At 42.9% G+C, this 21,749-nt stretch overlaps 1 protein-coding gene across 11 annotated transcripts in view; it reads right to left on the bottom strand.

The window, feature by feature from the left end:
• Nucleotides 1-21,749, bottom strand: part of LOC122993957 (disks large homolog 1-like) — a 132,316-nt gene that overhangs the window by 44,608 nt on the left and 65,959 nt on the right. For 8 of the 11 annotated variants that reach the window (XM_044368443.1, XM_044368440.1, XM_044368441.1 and 5 more), the window contains exon 4: nt 16,995-17,171. In XM_044368443.1, the coding sequence (XP_044224378.1) occupies nt 16,995-17,171 (177 nt within the window). Of the gene's footprint in view, nt 1-9,593; nt 9,744-16,994; nt 17,172-21,749 lie in introns of all 11 variants that reach the window. The other 3 variants (XM_044368438.1, XM_044368439.1, XM_044368442.1) reach the window with 1 other exon arrangement.

Here is a 21,749-nt window from a genome sequence, read left to right as displayed (position 1 = left end):
CAGCTGATGAAGCTCCGAACACTTTACTGTTCCTGATGATACACAGAATAAAACTTAAAGGGAGAAGTTAACAGACAGGAGGCAGATTGTAGTATTTAGAGTCTATCAGACTAAACTTGTAGAAACAAAGTCTAAAAAATTAAACATAAACCTTTAAGTGTTGTTAAATGATGCAGGAGACTCCTGAGTTTCTCTGTTGAGGAACATAGAGAGTCTCAGTAAAAACAAAACTTGGAGATGAGATTTTACATCACAGAGAAATACTTGAGTTGCTTACGATTCACAACTAAGAGGCTGTGATGAAACCATTTATACTTTATGCTCCGTCTACACACACGTTCTGATATGTGTGTGTGTGTGTGTGCATGTATATTAACGTGCTGCCTCTGCCTGTGTGTGTGTGTGTGTGTGTTTGAGGCAGTAAACAGGGAGGCGGTGGTGGTAGCACTACGTGTCAGGAGCCCGGAGGTTGCTAGGCAACGCTGGGAAAGGCATGTGCTACTGCAGGGGTTCCTCACATCTGCCCAGAACATGATGCTGCTGTTCTGTTCTGTTATGCAGGTAAAAATCTTCACATCGACACGCTGCCTCGCTCGCACACGCAGACTTAAAAAAAACCTGCACAGGTGTGACCACGGCAACCACGGCGAACCCGACATCAACAGAAACCGTCTTGAGAGGAGGGAGATTCCGGCTCATCCTTCTTCTTATCGTGTGATGAGACTCACAGCTGCTGAAGGCTCTGGAACATTCACCGAGCAGCAGCCAGTGTGTCACTGTGTGTGTAAAGTGTGTGTAAAGTGTGTGTGTGTGTACACGTCCTCGATTCCTCAACACTTAACGACGCGCAAAAAAAAAAGTGGTCGTGCCTCACGTTGAGACGGCGAGCTCTGACACATTTAGATCCGACGTAATAACCTGCTCACAGCCGCTGCAGCCTTATCAACAAATCACCCTCAGATCTCCTACGCCACACACACACACACACACACACACACACACACACACACACACACACACACACACACACACACACACACACACACACACAGCGTCCTCATGCTCTCGCTGTGCATCTTTGACCCGTTTATCTCATGATGATGATAATCGCTCTGAAATGGGATGTTGGGTGTTTCTAGACCTGCGGTTAAGAATTTAACCAGATGTGAAGGTTTGTGCATGAATCCTGATCCACCACATGACGCAGCAGCAGCAGCAGCAGCAGCAGCGGCGGCGGCGGCGGCGGCAGCAGCAGCAGCTCTCCTGTTGCAACTTTTCCCACATCTGCCTCATCCAGCGTCACATCCACAGCAGACAGACCGATCAATACGTTTACAACAACACACACAGCAGTCAGAGTGATCGCATGTATACGGGGGCTCGACTGCACACACACGTAGCAGAAAATGAGTCACGGTGCAGCGGTGCAGCACCTCCCCCTACCTCCTCACCTTTAGGAGGATCTTTTTTTTCTTTATGGGTGGGTGGGGGGGGGGGTGAGGAGGGGGTGACCTACCAGTAGGCGCCGGTGGAGCCGCTTGGTTCTCCTCAGGGTCCCCATAATGCGGCGGCCCATCTTTTTGGCATACCACACAGAGTTGAGCATGCTGCTTGTTGCTGCTGCTGCTGCTGCTGCTGCTGTGGTGAAGGTGGAGGTGGTGTGTCGCCTCCTTTGCGCCTCCTCCTCTCGCTCCTGCTGCAGGCTGCGGGGTGGCGGAGGTGGTGCTGGCTGGAGAGCAGACGACGGGAGGGGGGCTTCACTCCACCTTGTGTCCCCCCCCCCTTCTCCTCCTCCTCCTCCTCCTCCTCCTCCTCCTCTTCCTTGCAGACACAAACAGAGAGGCTGCAGAGGAGCTGATGGAGGAGGCGGTGGTGGTGGTAGTGGTGGAGGTGACCAGTAGCTGCTTCCAGGAGAGGAGCGATGGAGCAGAGAGGAGCAGACTGAGGTCGTCCTCCTCCTGTCAGTTATGTGCAGCAGCAGCAGCAGCAGCGGTGGTGGCGGCGGCGGCGGTAGCCGGGGAACAGCGGCCGTCAGACGCCGGACTTGACGGGGAAGAGAGAGAGATGAGCCTCCTGGGGCGGATTAACCTGCCGGGGTGAGAGAGCATCGCTGAGCAGGCGGAGAGAGAGCAGCCTCCGTCTGTCTGAAGCAGACAGCAACAACAGACTGCAGGGCTGACGAGAGGACGGAGAGACGAGTGTGTGTGTGTGTGTGTGTGTGTGTTTAAAGAGAGCGCAGGCAGGGAGGAAGTTAGTCCTCTGATCTCTTCTCTCTGCAGTCTGGAAACCTCACGCAGCCTCCTCCTCCTCCTCCTCCTCCTCCTCTTCCTCCTCCTCCTGCCTCTCAGTCCAGAGAGAGTTTGGTTCAGCTGACCTCTGTCCTACTTCAGTCCTCAGTCTTTCAGTCCTTTTCCCAAAATGAGTCAGCAGGGGAGACTCACGCTGACAAAACGCTGAGTTATCACCGCTGTGACGGACGGCGAGGTGATGTGTGGAGCGACGGCTGAATTTAGAGACAGAGTTCATTTAGACGGGTCGCTGCTTAGCTCGTTACTAGTTCGTTTAAGATCGATTAAATCTGCAAGTAGCGAGAAAATGAAGCAAATCAATAAACTAAATTAGATGAAAATTAGATATTAAAAAAAGAAAAAAACAACTGAATTAATTTAAAACAAAAAACAAAATATTTATGTTAAAAAAACAAAACTAACGTAAAATAAAAAATCGAAATTTGTTCCCATTGGGACCCCTTTACTATGTATATATAATATATATCAAATGTTTTCATTACAACTTTATTGATACAGAGTTTATTTATTGAGTGCTATCAGGTTTGGGAGCCGGATGAATTGAAGCCTGTTTTCCTTCTAGTGTATGTAAAAAATGTAATATTTGAATTTTAACTACCTGAAAGCCTTTATAATCACACTTTAACTCTGATCTATTGATACCCTGCAAATGAATCAATTCTATGATGTAGTTTAGGATCAGGCTACATCATCAATACGTATTTGTCTTGTTTGTAATCATGTAGCTAGTTTTTAACTTTGTGTACTTTAACAGAGCAGCATGTTCCAAGACTGTGTCTACGGTGTGTTTCAGTGAGGAGTCTGTGAAACGCAGTGATTCGTTCCAAAAACAACAACGACAAGTTTAAATTTTGACAAAATTTCCCTTCAAACATCCAATATGGAGTGCCACAAGGCTCTGGATTGGATCCTCTACTTTTCAGTCTTTATGTGTCACCACTCCAGCCTATAATCCGTAAGCAGAATACAGACTACGCAGACGACACCCAACTCTATATTTCTGTTGATCCTACAGCACCCCTCAAAGGTTTGGACAGACCTTCCCACTCTCTTAAATAAGTTAAAAAAGTTTAATTTAAGACTTTTTAAGACACTTGATACCATGTAGAATGCAATTTATTAGCTGTTTCATGGTTAAAGTATGAAAGATATCAATAACAACCATTGGCGATAAGGGCTGGAATTATTTACCAAGCACAATGTGAAATGAATGTTAATGTGCATTTTTGTCAGTTATTCCTGGCAGTATACAACAATTATTCCCAATAATATAACTAATTACCTATAAATCATGACCTGGACATGGATTAACCAATTAAAAAATAACTCATTCATTTAAGGTCACAGGTCTGGAACAATAGAATTGGGGATTTTCCAGCCAAGTTTTGCTAAAATTACATAAAAAAACATTTTATGACTAAGATTACTGCCTATGACAGGCTAGAAAAAAAATAAGACCTTTGTGAATGAAATTTAAGACTTTTAAACACCGTCTAAGGACTTTTTTTTGTTGAGAAAACTAAATCAAAGCTTTTTAAGACTTTAAGACCTGCAGATACCCTGTTAGAAATGTGCCTGGTACTTTACATCAGAGATCAATTTATGGACAAACCAGAGATTATTGGTTATTGGTTCAGAAGAAAACCGAGACAAACTGTTTAAGACGCTACCTCAACAGATAGAAATGTGGATGTTACCATCGACCCTGACTTAACTCTTCAGCCAGAGAGAAGCTTTTATTACAAGTAGGTTTGACTACTGGTCGGTTACAGTTCATTCATTTTTCCACTGTTAATGTATTTTCACATGCTGTAGATTGTAAAGCTCCTTAAGATCAATTTGTAATTTGTCATATTGGGCTACATAAATTAAATTTAACATTACTTAACAGAAATCTGCTGCCAGAGTTTGAACTGGAACACAGAGAAGAGCTCTAAGATTCTTGTATATAAATGTGTTTGTGGACGTACTCCTGACTATGATGCAAAGATATGTACCTGCACCTCTGCTGCTCACCTCAACAAAAACAAAAGATGAGCTTTACAGTTAATTCTTGACCTTGAAACCGCAGTTGACAAAACAATATATATTAAACGTCAACACAGTCGCTGTTTTGGATCTTCCTCTGCAGATGGAGTTTGTCATGGAAGTTTTTTCTGAGCACATCAAGAACTCCTCATCCTCACCAGTTAAGCTTTTAAGTTAATTCTTGGACAAGGAGAAAAGAATGATCTTTAACCTTAAGACTGAATGATACTTCAAAAAGCTCCAGAACAGCCACTGAGTGGACCTTGAGGAGAAATTATTATTTACGGTGAAGCTGCCTACTCAAATGTCTGTTTTTTTTTTTCTTTTTCAGTCGTCGTCCTTCACGCAAAGCATGTGAGCTGCATTTTGTTTACAAAAAACGCTACATAAATCTCTCTTTTTGTTCAAGGGGGAGAAACAATCCAGTGGAGGATTTTGTATTTGAAGTGACATTATCTAGATACTTGTGGAGTGATCTCTATCTTACAGCTGTTACAGTTTAGTACACAAGTCGCTCTGAAAACAAGAAAACTTGTCCATTCTTTATAACTTTCCCCTGATATTCCTCGACTTTCCCTGCCTGGAATACATCCCCATGACTTTCCATGACTTCCCTGAAATTTCATGACCGGCTGGAACCTTTGCTATAAATAGAGGCAGCCTGTCCTCCCAGCATCCTTTGCTGCCGAGATGAGACGATGAAAAAGAAGCATTAGTGACAAGTCATTTCATGGCCTCTGAGTCCTTTGTCTTGGTGGTAAATGTACATCAGAGCAGCTGTAAATCTTTTTTGTTGGGGAGGAACAGGAGACCGGCTATTCTGCATTTTACTATCACCCCCCCCCCCCCCCCCCCCCCCCCTCCCCATCCTGTTACAGAAAGCCTCACTAAATCTGTCCTTGTCCGTCTCTGCAGGTTCAACCCCCTCCTCCTCCTCCATTTTCCTGCCGTCAGGATTTTCTTTGTCGCCATTCATCTCCTGTGTTGCCATGGCACTGCTGAGGAGAGCGAGCGAGAGGCGGAGGGGAGAGAGATGAAAAAAAAATGAAAGGAATAATAATAAAAAAAAAGGAGTGTACAGTACGTCCTCCCAGCCTTCAGTGCCTTTGTGAGATGTGAGGATCCATTCATTGAGTTATCGCGGCAGAGGTGTTGGGAGATAGCTGCCCGCTGACGTCAGGGCCGGGGGGGACGGACAGGCGGCTGCCGCAGATCAAACATGGAGGAAACAATGAAGAGCAGGATGTGGAGATTTCTCCATCAAAGACTGTCACCGTGAGCAGAAACCTCAGCGCCGCCGCCGCCGCCAGCGGCTGATGTTGGCGGTGACGTGAAGGTGCGGAGGTCCTGATCGGTGCCTGAACCGTCGACCGGCTCGGTGTTTCAGTCTGATGTCGAGTACGACCGAATCGCTGAACATCTCTGAGTTACTTTACATCACAACTACAGTCATTTTACAACAAACCCCCCCAACGCGGCCAGTATTCAATCAGCTGCTTCTTAACACATCTGATCTATTTATCGTTTCATGACACAATGACACAGGAAATAAATACGTTTTCCTGAACGTCTCATAATATATTCAGTATTTAAACTTCCAGCAACACCAGTCACTCAACACATCAACAAACTCCACTGACGTGATTACAATTACAGCTGCAACAATTCATCAATTAGTCCATCAACAGAAGATTAATCAGTAAATACTTTGATAATCGATTAAGTCCTTTTTAAAGCAGCAAAGATTTGATGGTTCCAACTTCTCAAATGAGAGACTTGGCTGCTTTTCCTCGTCGTTACATTATAGTAAATTAAATATTTAAGGTTTTAGACCTTAAAAACCGCCGCTCTGACAAAACAAGACATTCAATCACATCATCTTCTGCTCTGGAATTTTTTTTTCACAGGCATTTTTCAGCGTTTTCTGATGTTTTACAGACCAAAGGAAACATTTATCAATTGAGAAAATAATCAGTAGGTTAATTAAATAAAACAATGGTTAGTTGCAGCTCTAATTACAGTCATGCTTTTGCATTTTGAGAGACTTAAATGATGGACTGATGGAAAACAAACGGATAAAATATGTCAGATCATCGACTGTTGCTGTTAAAGAAAAATTGGGATATATGTTAATTCATTTTCTTGATAAATGTTGGATCAGAAGATCAATATCACATCTCATGGCTGTGCTTAAAGTACAGAGCTGGAACCACGGACACACTAAACAACTTCCTGTCTTGTAATTGCGTTGTTTGCACACTACATGTCTGATCAGCAACATCTATCAGCAGGAGTAATCCCTGACGAGTCTGTCTGGTCTCCGAACTACGTTTGATCACGAAAACACACGCTAGAAATGCACTGATTTATAGCGAAAACATGGAAGACAAAGAAAAGGATATGGACGTGGGAACGGATCGGGATATGCAGAGAGCTAGAATTGTCTGTTCTGCAGAGAGAGTCGGAGATAAATAAATATTTTTGCAAAGGTAACGTAGGTAGCTGATTCTGATAACTTCGCTTAGCATAAAGAGTGGAAGCTAAGTAAACAGCTAGCCTAGATACAGCATGTTAATCACACAGAACCAGTTGACTAAACCAACAGAAAATTAACTGGACACTACTTTGACAATCAAATCATCAAATCAAATAATTGTTATAGTCATTTAATACCAAATATTTGCTGGTTGCAGCTTCTCAGATGTAACGATTTGAAGCTTTTCTGTGTCAAATCTTTGGATTTTGGAGTTTGTGATGATTAAATGATGATTAAAACAATTAGTAGCAGTTATAGTAAATTGGTTGTAGCCCTAATGCTAAGCTAAGCTAAACATATCCTGACTCTAGCTCCGTATTTAACACATAGACATGAGATTGTTTTTAATCTTCTTGCCTAAAACTCTCCAAGAAAGTGAATAAGTGTATTTCCCAAAATGTCAAACTGCTCCTTTAAAAAGTCTACTGAGCTCCAGCGGTGCCTCGCCGGCCTGCTGTTCCCATGACAACACAACAACCACAACTTCAACGCCAGCAAAACATGAATTATCAAGGATTCAGAGCAACAACAACAACAACAACAACAACCTGGTGCTATGGTTCCCACAGTGGGTGCAGCGAGATTAATATAACTGCTCATCTATTGTTGACGTTTCACCACCTTAAACCTTTAACTATATTCTATGTTATGTTTTCGGACATATTTAAACAAAATAAATATGTTATAAATATCAAAATCACTATATTAAAAACTTGAAGGTGCAGCTAACATGACAACTCACTGTTGCCAGTTGTCATAGTAACACAACACGCTTTACGGCTCAGACGACCGACAAACCAGCAGCTGACAGGAAGGTTTTAGCTGCTTGTGGAAGACAGATATCCGTTACTATGGTGTTACATGTTCCTGAAGTCAGATATGTTGTTATGAGGCTCTTTCATGGCGTCCTGTCAGAGGAGTCGGACCTGCAGGTTGTTCTCTCTCCACATCAACAGCAGCTCACATCATATTAAAATGCCTGCAGCCTTTTCTGGGGGTTTGGTTTGTTTGTTTTTCCCTTTAACATCTTAAATAAAACATCATTTTAATTGAAGAAAATGAAAGAAATGTATTGAACATGTTCACGTATTTCAGTGATATCAGATATTCTACAGATGTTGGTTCCAGAATCAGGACGGAGTTAAAATACGTTGCTGCTGCTGCTGCTGCTGCTTCCTGGAACAACGAACAGAAAGACCTGAAACTGTCAGAGCTGATTACTGTCGCAGAATTTAACCATTCTAGAGGATCAGAGACTGTCTGCAGGGATGGAGGGATGGAGGGAGGGATGGAGGGATGGAGGGAGGGATAGATGGAGGGAGGGAGAGATAGATGGAGGGAGGGATGGAGGGAGAGAGGGATGGAGGGAGGAAGGGATGGAGGGAGGGAGGGATGGAGGGAGGGATGGATGGAGGGAGGGATGGAGGGAGGGATGGATGGAGGGAGGGAGGGATGGATGGAGGGAGGGATGGATGGAGGGAGGGAGGGATGGATGGATGGAGGGAGGGATGGAGGGAGGGAGGGATGGATGGATGGATGATGGAGGGATAGATGAAGGGATGGATGGAGGGAGGGAGGGAGGGAGGGATGGATGGATGGAGGGATGGAGGGAGGGATGGATGATGGAGGGATGGATGGAGGGAGAGATAGATGGAGGGAGAGATAGATAGATGGATGGATGAGGGATAAAGGGAGGGATGGATGGATGGATGGGATGGATGGATGGAGGGAGGGAGGGAGGGAGGGAGGGATGGATGAGAAAAGAGTGGATGGAGGGACGGAGGGTTAGGTGGAGGGATGGATGGATGAGGGATGAGGGATGGATAGATGGATGGATGGATGGAGGGAGGGATGGATGGATGGATGGATGGAGGGAGGGATGGATGGATGGATGGATGAATGGATGGATAAAGGGAGGGATGGATGGATGAGGAAAGAGTGGATGGAGGGACGGAGGGTTAGGTGGAGGGATGAATGGATAGAGGGATGGATGGATGAGGGATGGATGGATGAGGGATGAGGGAGGGATGATGGAATGGATGGAGGGGTGGATGAATGGATTGATGGATGGATTGATTGATGAAGGGAGGGAGGGATGAATGGATGGATGGATGGAGGGAGGGATAAATGGATGGATGGATGGATTGATGGAGGGAGGGAGGGATGAATGGAGGGATGGAGGGATAGAGGGAGGGAGGGATGGATGATATAATATAGTGTAATACATTTCATTGAACAGAGTTTAATCAGTAAATAGTATAGTTCTGGTTTTATGTCTATTCTATTTTTATTTATTCTATTTAGTTTTTATATTTGAGTCTATCTAGTTATTGTATATTATTTGGCATTTAATTGCATTTGTTTCTTTTTCCTCCCTCATTGTTTTTATATTCTGATGTCAACTGGCTGCTGTAACACTTTAATTTCCCTTTGGGGTTAATTAAGTTCTATCTATCTATCTATCTATCTATCTATCTATCTATCTATCTATCTATCTATCTATCAATCAATAGTTAATATAATATGAACATGTTGCAGGTTATTTTGGGGGTTCTCAGGGTGACATGGAAGAAAATTTCCTTTGAAGAGGTTCAGTGACTGATTAAAAGATGATGGAGATGTTCTGCTGTCTTTCCAGCAGTGCTGACAAACAGCCCAGTAGGCTGACTGGGTGGGATGGATGGGTGGCAGGATGGTTGGGGGGGGTGGGGGGGGTTTACCTGGATCGGGGGGTAGGGGTTGGAGGAGCAGGAGGGGAGGGGGCTGTCGTCGCTGTGAGGGTAGAGGGTGGAGGGCGTAGGGGAGGGGAGCTCCGGGTGATGCTGTCCTAACACTGAAGAGCCGTCAAAGATGCACTCCAGAGACGCTACCTACAGGATACAGGAGGGGGGAGGACAGACGGAGGCTCGGAGAGGTCAAAATACAGGAAAGGCAAAGCAGGAGAGAGACAGTTAATCCTTACAGAGGTCAGACAGAGAGAGGAGGAGGAGGAGGAGGAGGAGGAGGAGGAAGACGACAGAAGAAGAGAAGGTAACGCTTTATTTTACAGGTTCTTTAATTTTATACTAATTTCCTGGAGTAATTTTAACGGTATTTAACGGTTAATTTTTAGGGTATTTTACAGGCAGGGTGGTGCAATTATGGTACAAATGATAAGAAACAACTTTGAAAAGTGTTTAGTTGGTAAAATTACTCACAAACTTTCCAGAAAATAAGTATGAAATTAAGGGACCCGTAAAATCAAGTGTTACTGCAGAGAAGAACAAAATTTCCTGGTAAAATAATAAAATAATAATAAAATAATAAATTAAAATAAATAGAATCATTTTGGAGGCCGATCCTGAACAGAAGCTCTAACAGGAGTTTTCTTTCTGGACGGTTTCTGACTCGTAGAGAGAAACTGGAGCAGAGTGGGATGTTTTTATTTAACGTTAAATAGACAAAATCTATATTCTCTCTTCTTACAGCTTCAGACGTCGTTAATAATGAAACTTATAATCTAAATAGCAGCTTTTGTTGCTTTTGAATTTAAAAATAAGTAAATTGTTCAGTTTTGATACATCCCATAAATACCTTAATGATCATTTTTCAAAAACTTAACTGGTGTCAATTAAAGATCATCTCCAGAATCATTCATATAATAAATAAGTAAACAAACTAACTGAACTTTAATAAGTGATGAAAACATCAGTTTAAAGACAGAAAGAGTCAAATCAGAGTAAAATCCAGAACATAGAAGAGTTCAGCAGGGAACAGATGGAGGATGAAGAGAAACAGGAAGATGAAGAAAGGGAGGAAGGAGGATCTGGATGGAGAGAACAGACCGTCAGGATCCTGGAGAGCTCCTGAGAGCCCCCCCACCCCCCAACCCTATCCCCCCCCACTGATCAATACCTCTCCAATAATCACCTTCAAACAGGTTTTTACAGTGAATTTCCCTCCACAGCTACATCAGCTCTCCAGGACTGAAACATGAATCATGAGTGATCAGGTGATGATGCTGCTGCAACACACGATGAAGCGCACGACGGCTGACGACACGTGAACACACGAATGACACGTCAACACACGAAGGACACGTCAACACACGAAGGACACGTCAACACACGAAGGACACGTGAACACACGAAGGACACGTGAACACACGAACGACACGTGAACACACGAAGGACACGTGAACACACGAACGACACGTGAACACATGAACGACACGTGAACACACGAAGGACACGTGAACACATGAACGACACGTGAACACATGAACGACACGTGAACACACGAACGACACGTGAACACACGAAGGACACGTGAACACATGAACGACACGTGAACACACGAACGACACGTGAACACACGAAGGACACGTGAACACATGAACGACACGTGAACACACGAACGACACGTGAACACACGAAGGACACGTGAACACATGAACGACACGTGAACACACGAACGACACGTCGACACACGCAGGACACGTCAACACACGAAGGACACGTCAACACACGAAGGACACGTCAACACACGAATGACACGTTGACACATGAACAACACGTGAACACATGAGCGACACGTCAACACATGAACGACACGTGAACACATGAACATGTCAACACATGAACGACACGTGAACACACGAATGACACGTTGACACATGAACGACACGTCAACACATGAGCGACACGTCAACACATGAACGACACGTGAACACATGAACATGTCAACACATGAACGACACGTGAACACACGAATGACACGTCAACACACGAAGGACACGTGAACACACGAACGACACGTGAACACACGAAGGACACGTGAACACACGAACAACACGTGAACACACGAAGGACACGTGAACACACGAAGGACACGTGAACACACGAACAACACGTGAACACACGAAGGACACGTGAACACACGAAGGACACGTGAACACACGAACGACACGTCAACACACGAAGGACACGTGAACACACGAAGGACACGTGAACACACGAAGGACACGTGAACACATGAACGACACGTGAACACATGAACGACACGTGAACACACGAAGGACACGTGAACACATGAACGACACGTGAACACACGAAGGACACGTGAACACACGAAGGACACGTGAACACATGAACGACACGTGAACACACGAAGGACACGTGAACACATGAACGACACGTGAACACATGAACGACACGTGAACACACGAACGACACGTGAACACACGAAGGACACGTGAACACATGAACGACACGTGAACACACGAACGACACGTCGACACACGAACGACACGTCAACACACGAACGACACGTCGACACACGCAGGACACGTCAACACACGAAGGACACGTGAACACACGAACGACACGTGAACACACGAATGACACGTTGACACATGAACAACACGTGAACACATGAACGACACGTGAACACATGAACGACACGTGAACACACGAAGGACACGTGAACACACGAACAACACGTGAACACACGAAGGACACGTGAACACACGAAGGACACGTGAACACACGAACGACACGTCAACACACGAAGGACACGTGAACACACGAAGGACACGTGAACACACGAAGGACACGTGAACACATGAACGACACGTGAACACATGAACGACACGTGAACACACGAAGGACACGTGAACACATGAACGACACGTGAACACACGAACGACACGTGAACACACGAAGGACACGTGAACACATGAACGACACGTGAACACACGAAGGACACGTGAACACATGAACGACACGTGAACACATGAACGACACGTGAACACACGAACGACACGTGAACACACGAAGGACACGTGAACACATGAACGACACGTGAACACACGAACGACACGTCGACACACGAACGACACGTCAACACACGAACGACACGTGAACACACGAACGACACGTCGACACACGCAGGACACGTCAACACACGAAGGACACGTGAACACACGAACGACACGTGAACACACGAATGACACGTTGACACATGAACAACACGTGAACACATGAGCGACTTGTCAACACATGAACGACACGTGAACACATGAACATGTCAACACATGAACGACACGTGAACACACGAATGACACGTTGACACATGAACGACACGTCAACACATGAGCGACACGTCAACACATGAACGACACGTGAACACATGAACATGTCAACACATGAACGACACGTCAACACATGAACGACACGTGAACACACGAATGACACGTTGACACATGAACGACATGTGAACACATGAACGACACGTGAACACATGAACATGTCAACACATGAACGACACGTGAACACACGAATGACACGTTGACACATGAACGACACGTGAACACATGAACGACACGTGAACACATGAACATGTCAACACATGAAGGACGTGTGAACACATGAACAACACGTGAACACATGAAGGACATGTGAACACATGAACGACACGTCAACACATGAATGACACGTGAACACATGAACAACACGTGAACACATGAACAACATGGCTGCTTCATTCAGTGTGTTTATCTGGAACATTACAGGAGGTTTGGTGTGAATAACAGCCAGATTTGAACGTGTGGATCTAAACGTCTGCTGTAGATACAGAAACACTGATTCTACAGTAACAGATAGAGAAACATATATATTTGTTTTCCTAGAAACCAAACAGCAGGTCTCATCTGATGGTAGAAGATCACATATTATTTTATTAAATAATAAGCCATGCATAATATTATCAGTGTACAGTTTATGAGCCGACAGGTTGATTTTTACACTGTAAAATGTTCTGAACACTAAACATGCTGCTCACTGAGCGTTAAGAACAACATTTAGAGGAACCTTATTAGAAATATTATATTTTTGGTGTTAATGTTAAAGAACAAATAGCCAATTTTATATGTAATAAACAGATACTGGCCTTAAAAATGACACAAACAACTTATCAGACTTTTGTCTTTTACACCTTATAAGTTTATCTGCTGGTAAAAAAAATTACACATTAAATAAAAATCCTGTTTTGTTTTTTTTAAATGAGTTTCATTTCTCTCAATAACTTAGTTGAAGTTTCAGTATTTGAGGAAGATCCCAGATGACAGATTGATTTGTATTTTCTCCTCACACTATCACGTTTGATCACTTTTTATAAGAAAAGAAAATTAAAGATTATTAATGTTCAATAACAAACTAAATCAGAGGTTTTCAACCTTTTTTTACTTGTGATGCTGTAAAGCAAAATGTCAACATGTGTTCGTTGTGAGCGCTTCAATCAACGACAGTTTAATGTGAGTGATTTTTGAAGCCTTCACTAAACACTAATTCAAAAGATCAGAGAGAATAACTGGTGAAACAGTTCAGTGCTTTAGATATTTAGTTGTTCTGGTTTCTGACTGCACTAATCCTCTGGAGCCTGCTGGTGGTGACTTCCTGCAGCTGTCAGTCCGTTTAACGCCACGCGATGGCAGAAAAGCTCCACCGAGCAGCCGGTTGAACAGTCTGAACACATTAGGCCTGTTTATCCAGCGTTAATCTGATCTCATGTACTCTGTTACCATGACCACAGCGGCGTGAAAAGCTTTAAACCCCCCCGTGAAATATCAAATCTCAGCTAATCTGCAGATTAGATTAATCAACTCCAAACACAAAGACGATGTTAAACGGAGGACGACTTAAAAACAACACACACACACACACACACACACACACACACACACACACACACACACACACACACACAATACAACATGTTGGACTTTATATCTGGAGTTTAATTTAAACCCACTGATGGAAATAAGAGTCTAGAGAATAATTTCAGAGATTTTTTCCTAAAAATACATGTTGAAATTAATCTTTCTTACATTGTTTTTCTTTTAATTTTATTTGTTCAACTGATTTTTATTTTATTTACATTTTATTGCTCTTTGATCTTTGCATTTAATGGTTTTATGTCTTTTTATAAAGCACTTTGCAACTTGTTTTTGTGCTAAATAAATAAAGTTATTATTACTTTAACCTCGTTGTTTTGTCCAGAGCAGTTATCTGTTGATTATTTTCCAACTAATTCATTTGTTTTTCAGCCAGTAAAATATCAAATATTATGACAAATGTCTAAAGTCAAGTCTTAAAATATCTTTTTGTTTTCGGGGACAGATTTAATAGAAGAAAAGTCATAATCTGAGCAGCAGACGTTGAAATATTCTGACTTTTAGACTATTACGGCTCAAACTACATTTCCCATAATGCACCTCAGCAGGGTCTTTCATTAGAGCCTCCCTGCCTGGTAAAAAAAAAAAAAAGCTGCTACTTTCAAACTCCAAACCTCCAGTTTGTAACGCAGACATGGTGTCGTGGTGCGATGACATCACTGTGACATCATCAGGGACATGTCACATGACGTCACAGGCCGAGCTTGACTAACTACGGCAGACGAGATGATGTAAACGTGTAGAATAAACATCTCGTCTCTGCGGCGAGCGACAGACACAAACACAGCAGCAGCAGCAGCAGCAGCAGCGATGAGCGCAGCATGGAAGACGGCATGAACAGGAAGCAGAGTCATCATGTGACCGGGAGGACGCCAAATTCTCCAGGTTGAGCTTCCAGGAAGCTGCTTTTAACGAACAGAGAGAGAGAACCTGAACACAGCAGGCTTCACTCAGTGGTTTCAGTGGTTACAGGAAGGAAACGGGAGAATATTTGCTGATTGATTGACTCAACCTGAGGAACCAGTGATTTGAATCCATGTCATTTAAATCCCATCTGGAGCGACGTTCTTTTATTTTAAGGTGAAACATACTGACACCAACATATGTGCCTGTTTGGGAACCAGTATGATGACAGAAAAACATAATAGACCCAGTTAAAGCTCTTCAAACGTGCTGCTGTTCTTCTTACACTCACGTTTTTACAACAGAGTCATTCACATTTTGTCTCCGTTAAAAGAAGATATCAATGTTTCATGTCTGTGTGTTCAGTTTTGACTTTTTCTGGAAATATTCCAACTTTTTTTTCCTCAAAATTTGACTCACAACTTGTACAACTATCACTGGATCACTTTGATACAGAAGGAAAACTTTAAAATGTGATGATTCTTCAGGTCTGCAGCCTCTTTTACTCTGTTTCTAAGTGGACTTATGGAGGTTTTACTGGTGACGGACATCAGAGATAATGATATCAACATGTGTTTCATGTCTGTGTGTTCAGATTTTTTTTTTACTTCCCTCATGTCTATTAAAACCCAGATCCTCAGTTACGGAGGAGCACAGGAAATAGATGGACGGATCTCCTGTAACTCAGTTACGGCTCATAACATTTGTTATGGACAGATATGGAAAATACCAACTTATAGGCAGGAAAAACGATGTTAAAGTGACAAAATGAAGAAAAATAAAATCACCTTTTTAAGTTAAATTTGGCCTCAGATGTCAGAAACAACCCCTGACCAGGTACTGACCCCAGAGCGAGTAAAGCTTCATCCTGACTGGAGGAATTTGACCGTGTGTGTGATGACATCATGACAGGAAGCAGGTATGAGTAGGAGCAGGTGTACAGCTGTGTGTGTGTGTGTGTGTGTGTGTGTGTGTGTGTGTGTGTTCGCTTCAGAGCAGCTTCAATGTTTTAATGGATCACATGTAGGCAACAAAGACAAGCAACAAGCCTCATCCTCCCTCCGTGTATGTATGTGTGTGAATGAACAGATGAACAGAGAGATATTCATTAATAAATATATACAGTTTATATATAGATATATGTATGTATGTATGAACAGACAGCGAGAGAATGTAAACAAAGACAGAAAAACAGATAAAAAGGTTTGACTTTACTGGCTGTTGACTGACTTTAAACTGTATTATCTTATTATAATTAACACAACAGAGATTCTGTCAAAGTAAAGTAAACATTTGAGGAGGTGAAAGATAAAACTGATCAATTCTTCAACAGAGTCTGGAACTTGAAGACTGTTTATTTCTCTACAGGAAGTGATTTATCTCAGTGTTTGGCTTCATTCATCCTGCTCTAAATGTATTTAGTCGTATAATAATCGTATTTGCTCCTTTTTGAACATTCAGGCCAGTAAAGTCATAAACTACAGACAGAAGACTCTCTCTCTCCTACCTTCATGGGCGAGATGTGAGCGTGGGTGACGTATCCGTGCACATTCTCGATCTGGGACAGGTTCTTCTCCGCTACCTGCACCAGCTCCGCTCCCACTCCCGCCGCCGCCGCCTCCTCCGTCAGCTGGGGGGAGCTCTGGTCCTGCGGGGACGAGTCCTCATCGTGGTGCCTGTACTTCTGAAACAGGAGACACACGAATACGAAGAGAGATTATTAAGCTGAGAGGGTTTAACGCCCTGAGCAGCCGTCTGACAGGTGGGAGGAGGCGCCGCGCGCTTTCATTCCACCTTCGTTTCACCTTCGTCCTTCATCACTGATAGAAACAATTGAGACTGGAGTCGGAATAAACTTTTGATATTTTCCTTTACAGACTGTTGTGACCGAGCGGAGCTGCAGCGTTCACATGGTGATGAATCAGATCTGAGTCTTACTCATCTGTTTCATGGCTTCAGGAGGAGAGAGGTTCATGTTGACAGGTGAATGACTCGACTGTCCTGAACCGCTGCCGTTACGTAACGAGACTACAGACTGAGTGACGGACGGACGCTGCAGACCAGGAGGAGAGAAAACGTCCAATCACAACGGTTAATGGGTGTAAATGGATTAGATTATTGATGAGTTAAGTGCAAACAGTTAATCCCTCGGTCGCTTGATCACTGAAGTTATTTATGAAAGTGAAAATACTGATGTGAAGATTCACATCACAGCAGATGTCACGCTGTGGATTTATTCTGTCACAGATGAGAGTTGATAATCGTGACAGAAACGTGCTGAATATTCTGCACATTTCCAGCTCTATACTGGAATATCTTTACATGATTCCCAGTTAAAAACTGCTTATTTATCTTCTACTGGTCCTTTATGCAGCCCCTCAGTTCAGCCTCTGTCTGAAACAGGCCGTTTTAGCTCCTGTCTCTTTAAGCCCCGCCTCCTGATGAGCTCACTCTGTTCTGATTGGTCAGCTTCAGGAAGCTTCCTCCAGCTCCGGAGGCTACGTAAACAAACTATAGTAGCAGGATTTCACTTCTTTTTCTCCAAATGTCAACCTCTCAAATCCATCCGTACATGTTGGACAACGTGAACAACACATGGAAACACCTTAGCAACCACCTTGGCAACCAAGACGACAGACCTCACGTTTTAGAGCTTTGACCATGTTTAACATCCGACATCAGAACAGGAAATAAATAACAGGAAACCACTAAAAGCATCATGTCCCCTTTAAGTGAAACACACGTTGCAACACTGCGATTACCAGATTAACTGTCACTATCTCAGACGACCGTTAGTCGTTTGCTTGAGACAAACGTTGATCCAGCTTTACGGACAGATGAGTGAAACCTGCGACGCCGCTCTCAAAGTTTCAGCAGAGACTTCAAAGAGACGCTAATCTGCGTCTGAACAGGATTATCCTCCGCCTGATTGGCTGCGGGGCCGGATCAGCCGGCGGGTTTTGGCGGCTGAGCTGTTACGCTCCTGTGACGGGCGGGTCAGCTCGGAGGAGAGCCGTCGCTTAGCAACCGCCGACTGAAGCAACACACATCCACATGCAGCCCCCCCACCAGAGACTGAGGTACGACTCCAGAGAAACTCAGTGCTGGATGATTCATCTTCACTGAGGGAACAATTTACTGGTCAAACATTAAAAATGTCCCCTCTGAGGAGCCGTAGTCATCCTGAAACCAAAGCCCAGCGGTATGAAGCATCTTCAGTAAAACCTCTGTAGCTCTCTGAAGATAAAAACAGCAACAACCAGAACAGTCTGCAGCCGGGTTACCATGGCAACTCTACCGTATTCCTGCTGGACCGTGGGAAACGACTCGATATCTGACCTTCGCTGAAGAGTCTGATGGAGACGTTTCTGAAAACGGCCAATCAGAAACATCCTGTTTGCATCGGAGCAAACAAAGTTAATCAGCAGCAATTATAATAATTGATTAATCATTTGAGTCATTTAAAAAGCTGAAATACAGACTATTCTCTGGTGTCAGTTTCTCCAACGTGAGGATTTACTGTTTCATATCTTTGCAAACTGAATAAATTTAAGTTTTTAACTGTTGGCCGAAGAAAACAAGACGTTTAAAGACGTCAGCTTGGACTCGAATACAGACGCTAAATCCACCAAAGTGTTCGGATGACATCATGATATATTTAATGATGATATATTTTGGGAGATGATTGTGTCAACTAGCAGAAATCCCTTTAATATCTCTGGTTTTATTGGGACTTGTATCTATGAAATACATTTACTTGTCAGGTATTTCATTGAATATCTAAAAGCAGTGACTCCAGTCTAAATGATCTAAACCAGACCAGACCAAACAGTGCTGACAGCAAGAAACCAAACTGGGTTCATCCTCACTGGAGCAGCAACTAACAATTATTTTCATTATTGATTAATCTGACGTCATAATTCACATGTTTTGTTCAACCAGCAGCCAAAAAAACCAAAAGATAATCAAATCATCACATTCAAGAAGCTGAAACAGGATAATTTTTTGACATTTTTGCTTAAAAAAATGATTTAAATGGATAATCAATTATGAAACATAGTTGCTGGTGATTTCCTGTCTTTACTGTAGTAACTCAGTTGGTACAGAAATGACAGATTTACTGGATGTGACTGAGTCAATGATCAGAAACCTGGATGATAAATCACAAGGAGCTAAATAACCAGGATTCTCAGGTCCAGTGTAAACGTCCTGAAAATAATCTCAACCAATAATAACAATAATGCTGTTTAACCATAATTTAGTCGATAGAAAGTTTTAGAAACTTTAAGCAACACAAACTAAATTTAATTCCCTTTATTGTTCTGGTGGCTTCATACCAGCAGGGATGTGTTTACTTTGTGATTTGTGTGAACTGAGCCTTTACATCATTTGGTTTATTGGGAGCCAACAGACAGACGACGTGTGAAGGGCAACATGTCCGTTCATCAGCTGAGAGGCTGCGAGCCGACTGACTGAACATTTGGTTAATTCATGAAGCACAAACACTCCCACAGATTCAGAGGTGTGAACGTGACTAAACGCTGGAGACGTGCTGGCTGAACAGCACTCATGTACACGCTACGGATGTGCAGACGGCCCAGTGTTTGTATTTAGGGACCGAGTCCAAAAGGCAGAAGACGACTGTAAAACAATTGTTTTCATGTGTTTGTGTCTTTCTTTATTATTACGCCACTTAAACCCTAAATTTGACCCCCTAAACATGCTCAAAAACTCAAAATGGTACACACATCAGGTCCGGTGAAAAATTTGATAAAATGTAAAAATTAACCCCCAAAGTGCCAAAATGTGCTCTCTAGCGCCACCTATGTAACTAAAATGGCCGCCACAGCCCGTAGGAATGTCGTAGAGAGATCAAACCAAAACTCAACTATTTGTCTCAACAAGACCTACAAATCATACCCTGACACCCCTGACCTAAATCCAACAGGAAGTCCACAAGTAGCCTTTCAAAATAAGACTTTGCCCCAATTTTAGCCCCCGAACAAACGCTATCTCCTCCGAGGGCGTTAATGGTATCGGCTTCAAACTTTAATAGATGACTTATGACACTGTGCTGAAAAAAGTTGTTAAAAACTTTGTAATAACTTGAACGGTTTGGATTTAATAAGCCCTGAAAGTTGCAGTGCCACATCACCCTTACAATGTAAACCAATGGGGAGGCAATCTATGGGCATGAACTTTGTGTCAAACAGAAGCTTCTGACGTCTTAACTATAAGTCTGACCACTTTCAAACCTGTATCAATGGATTCACCACGAAATTTCCTACTAAAATATGATTTTTAATGTTAGATTTGGCCAAAGTCATGGGATTTATGAGGAGATTTCACCAGAAGCGTACTCTAATATCCTCCTCTCCAACTGCTCCTGGTGATGTCACTCCCTCAGTGCTGTGAAACATTCTGCAATACACACTCATTATAAAATCACAGGAGGAGCAAGAAAAGACTTTAAAACTCACACTCTAATATCTCAAAAACAATAAAAGATAGAAAAAACATGTAAATTCAAGATTTGTGGGTCAAAGTCTCGTGACTCATTTAAAGTACAAATGAAGTTTGTATCTAAAACTATGTGGAAGCAGTAAATGTTCAAAAAGGTGTGGGTTCGCTCACACTCTCCATTCAAATATATGAGTATTTTTCTGTGTCCAGCTGCAGTTACTTATTGTCTCTACACACCTGACAGTACACATGTCAATCAAACTTTCAAAATAAAAGCACACCACACTTGTAAGAAATATCCCTCATTTTTAAAAAGCAAAATGATCTGATCCCGACGGGCCAGAGTGCGAGATCCCGACCAATGCTGCTTGCAGCTTTAATTGTATCTGTATTTGTTGAGGCAGCAAAATTATTTGTATTTGAATTTGAATTTTTATTACGCTTTTAACTTTAGAAAATTAAAGTGATGTCCAAATTAAGAAATGTGCGTCATGTAGCAGGTGGATGTGACTCCCCTCGTTGAGACCTGCTGATAGACGTCACAGCGGAGCAGAGGAGAGACACTGAGATAGCGACTATAACCGACCTGCTCGCTGCTGTTTAACATGTTTTGTTTTTTTCTTCCCCAAAACAAATTATTTTAAAAATATTTGTATGAAACAAATATTCATAAAAAAAACCCACTCTTTGTTCTTTGCGGAATAACGTATTCGTTATTCCGCAACGTATTCGGGCACCTCTAGTACACGCTACTCAGGTTTCCATCCAAATGTAGCGCACATTTTAAACCACAGTTTCA

The sequence above is a fragment of the Thunnus albacares genome, chromosome 12, assembly GCF_914725855.1.
Source record: "Thunnus albacares chromosome 12, fThuAlb1.1, whole genome shotgun sequence".
NCBI lineage: Eukaryota > Metazoa > Chordata > Actinopteri > Scombriformes > Scombridae > Thunnus > Thunnus albacares.
This window is presented reverse-complemented; position numbering and strand designations above follow the sequence as displayed.